The sequence below is a fragment of the Grammomys surdaster genome, unplaced genomic scaffold (assembly GCF_004785775.1).
Source record: "Grammomys surdaster isolate TR1022 unplaced genomic scaffold, NIH_TR_1.0 125808, whole genome shotgun sequence".
NCBI classification, from domain to species: Eukaryota; Metazoa; Chordata; class Mammalia; order Rodentia; family Muridae; genus Grammomys; species Grammomys surdaster.
The window spans coordinates 930,473-932,417 of record NW_021620639.1 but is presented as its reverse complement, the minus strand read 5'-3'; the positions used below and the strand labels follow the sequence as shown (position 1 = coordinate 932,417).

Genomic DNA, 1,945 nt, shown 5'->3' with positions numbered 1-1,945 from the left:
TGTGTGTGTGTGCTGTGTGGTATGTGGTGTGTGTATGTGTGTGTGTATGTGGTGTGTGTGTGTGTGTGTGCTGTGTGGTATGTGGTATGTATGTGTGTGTGTATGTGGTGTGTGTGTAGTGTGTGTGTGCTGTGTGGTATGTGGTGTGTGTATGTGTGTGTGTATGTGGTGTGTGTGTGTGTGTGCTGTGTGGTATGTGGTATGTATGTGTGTGTGTATGTGGTGTGTGTGTGGTGTGTGTGTGTGTGTGTGGTGTGTACATGTATGTATGGTGGCCTCATTTTCATTTACTTTCGTTCTTACCTGTTGATTCTCAGACTATACAACACAGATCTTCTCCCCTGTGATGTTTCCGTGGTTGGTGGTATTCTCCAGTGACAGATCGTTTGTTGAAGATATTTCAAATCTCTTAACACATCCTGAATTCTCCTGTTTCCCAAGTCCTCATTCTTTCTATACACTAAAATTGTGATTGTGAGGGCCTGGGCCAGTCTCTACCATCCGGGCGTCTCTACCATCCGGGCGTCTCTACCATCCGGGCGTCTCTACCATCCCGGCGTCTCTACCATCCGGGCGTCTCTACCATCCGGGCGTCTCTACCATCCCGGCGTCTCTACCATCCCGGCGTCTCTACCATCCCGGCTCTGCTGGGCTTCCACTCACACAGGCCTTTTCAAGGGCGAGCATATATTGGCAACTTCTGGTCTCCTGCAGGTCCTGTGGCTGTTGGATGATTTGGGTCTTACTTGTATTTGTCTTGGATTTGGCTCTTCTGTTAGGTTTTTCTGAGGAAATTCAGAATCATGATTTGATTTTGATTTTTAAGCCAGCCAAAGAATTTCTGTCTATTGAGACAGAAACACAGGTGGTTTATATGCTTGATTTCATGCCTTAAACTACATAAGATTTCATTCTTATGCTAATGTTGTTTTTGTCAGTAGCTCTGATCTTTCTCCTTTGTCCATTTTTCCTGTTTTTCTAATGTGTTGCCCCTTTAGATAGGATCATAGATAGATAGATCGTGTCTGGTGTTCTTGTCTCTATTTCCCATGAACCTTCATAGGCTAGAATTACCCTTTGGATTTGTCTATGAGTTTTCCATCTTTCTGATTGCAGTGGTTCAAGTCATTCCCTCCAGAGCCAGAGAATGTAGTTTATCATGGGCACATGAGAGGGTGACTGAGCTCTGGATTCAATCCTCACCCCTGTGTTGGCAGGCATTCCCTAGAACATACGCAGTGTGGCTCTGGTTCAGACTTGAGGCCTCCTATTTTGTCACTGTTAACAATGCAGATGTGCTGCAGCCATGCCTGGATACTTATGTGCATTCCGATGGCTCAGATTCAGCTCTTCACACCTACAAGCTGAACACTGCTGAGCCTTGTCCCAGCCTTTTCTCCATTTTTAACTTACTTGTTTGTTCCCTAGATAGATAGAAAGACAGATAGACAGACAGACAGACAGACAGACAGACAGATATCTTATATATACACACACAGATAGATAGATAGATAGATAGATATCTTATATATATAGATATATATGAGATAAAGATATATATCTTTATCTCTTTCTTACTAAGTTATATAAATTCTTTATATATTTTCATATTAAATACTAAAATAAATGATTTCAAAAATAAATTTCCCTCCCATTTCTTATTCTAGAGACAGGAAGATCTTTTCTAGAAAGGAATCAGATGATGATGAATTTGTCTATTCAAGGTTCTCCCCTTTTTCTGTTCAAAGCTCAGAACTACCAGACACTGATGTTCATGAGGTAAGATGTACCTTAAAACCATTAACATAAATTTTGATACAAGATGAATAGCAAGCTTTGGAATTAAACATTCAGTTAGCAATTGTTTGTCACACCCACACACATGTGTGCACACACACACACATGTACACCCACACACATGTGTGCACACACACACACATGTACA

General features: G+C 41.7%; 1 protein-coding gene across 1 annotated transcript in view; it reads left to right on the top strand.

The window, feature by feature from the left end:
* Window positions 1-1,945, top strand: part of Dnah14 (dynein axonemal heavy chain 14) — a 196,983-nt gene that overhangs the window by 22,346 nt on the left and 172,692 nt on the right. The window contains exons 10-11 of the mRNA XM_028789300.1: window positions 492-505; window positions 1,689-1,779. Coding sequence (XP_028645133.1) covers window positions 492-505; window positions 1,689-1,779 — 105 coding nt within the window. The remainder of the gene's footprint in view (window positions 1-491; window positions 506-1,688; window positions 1,780-1,945) is intronic.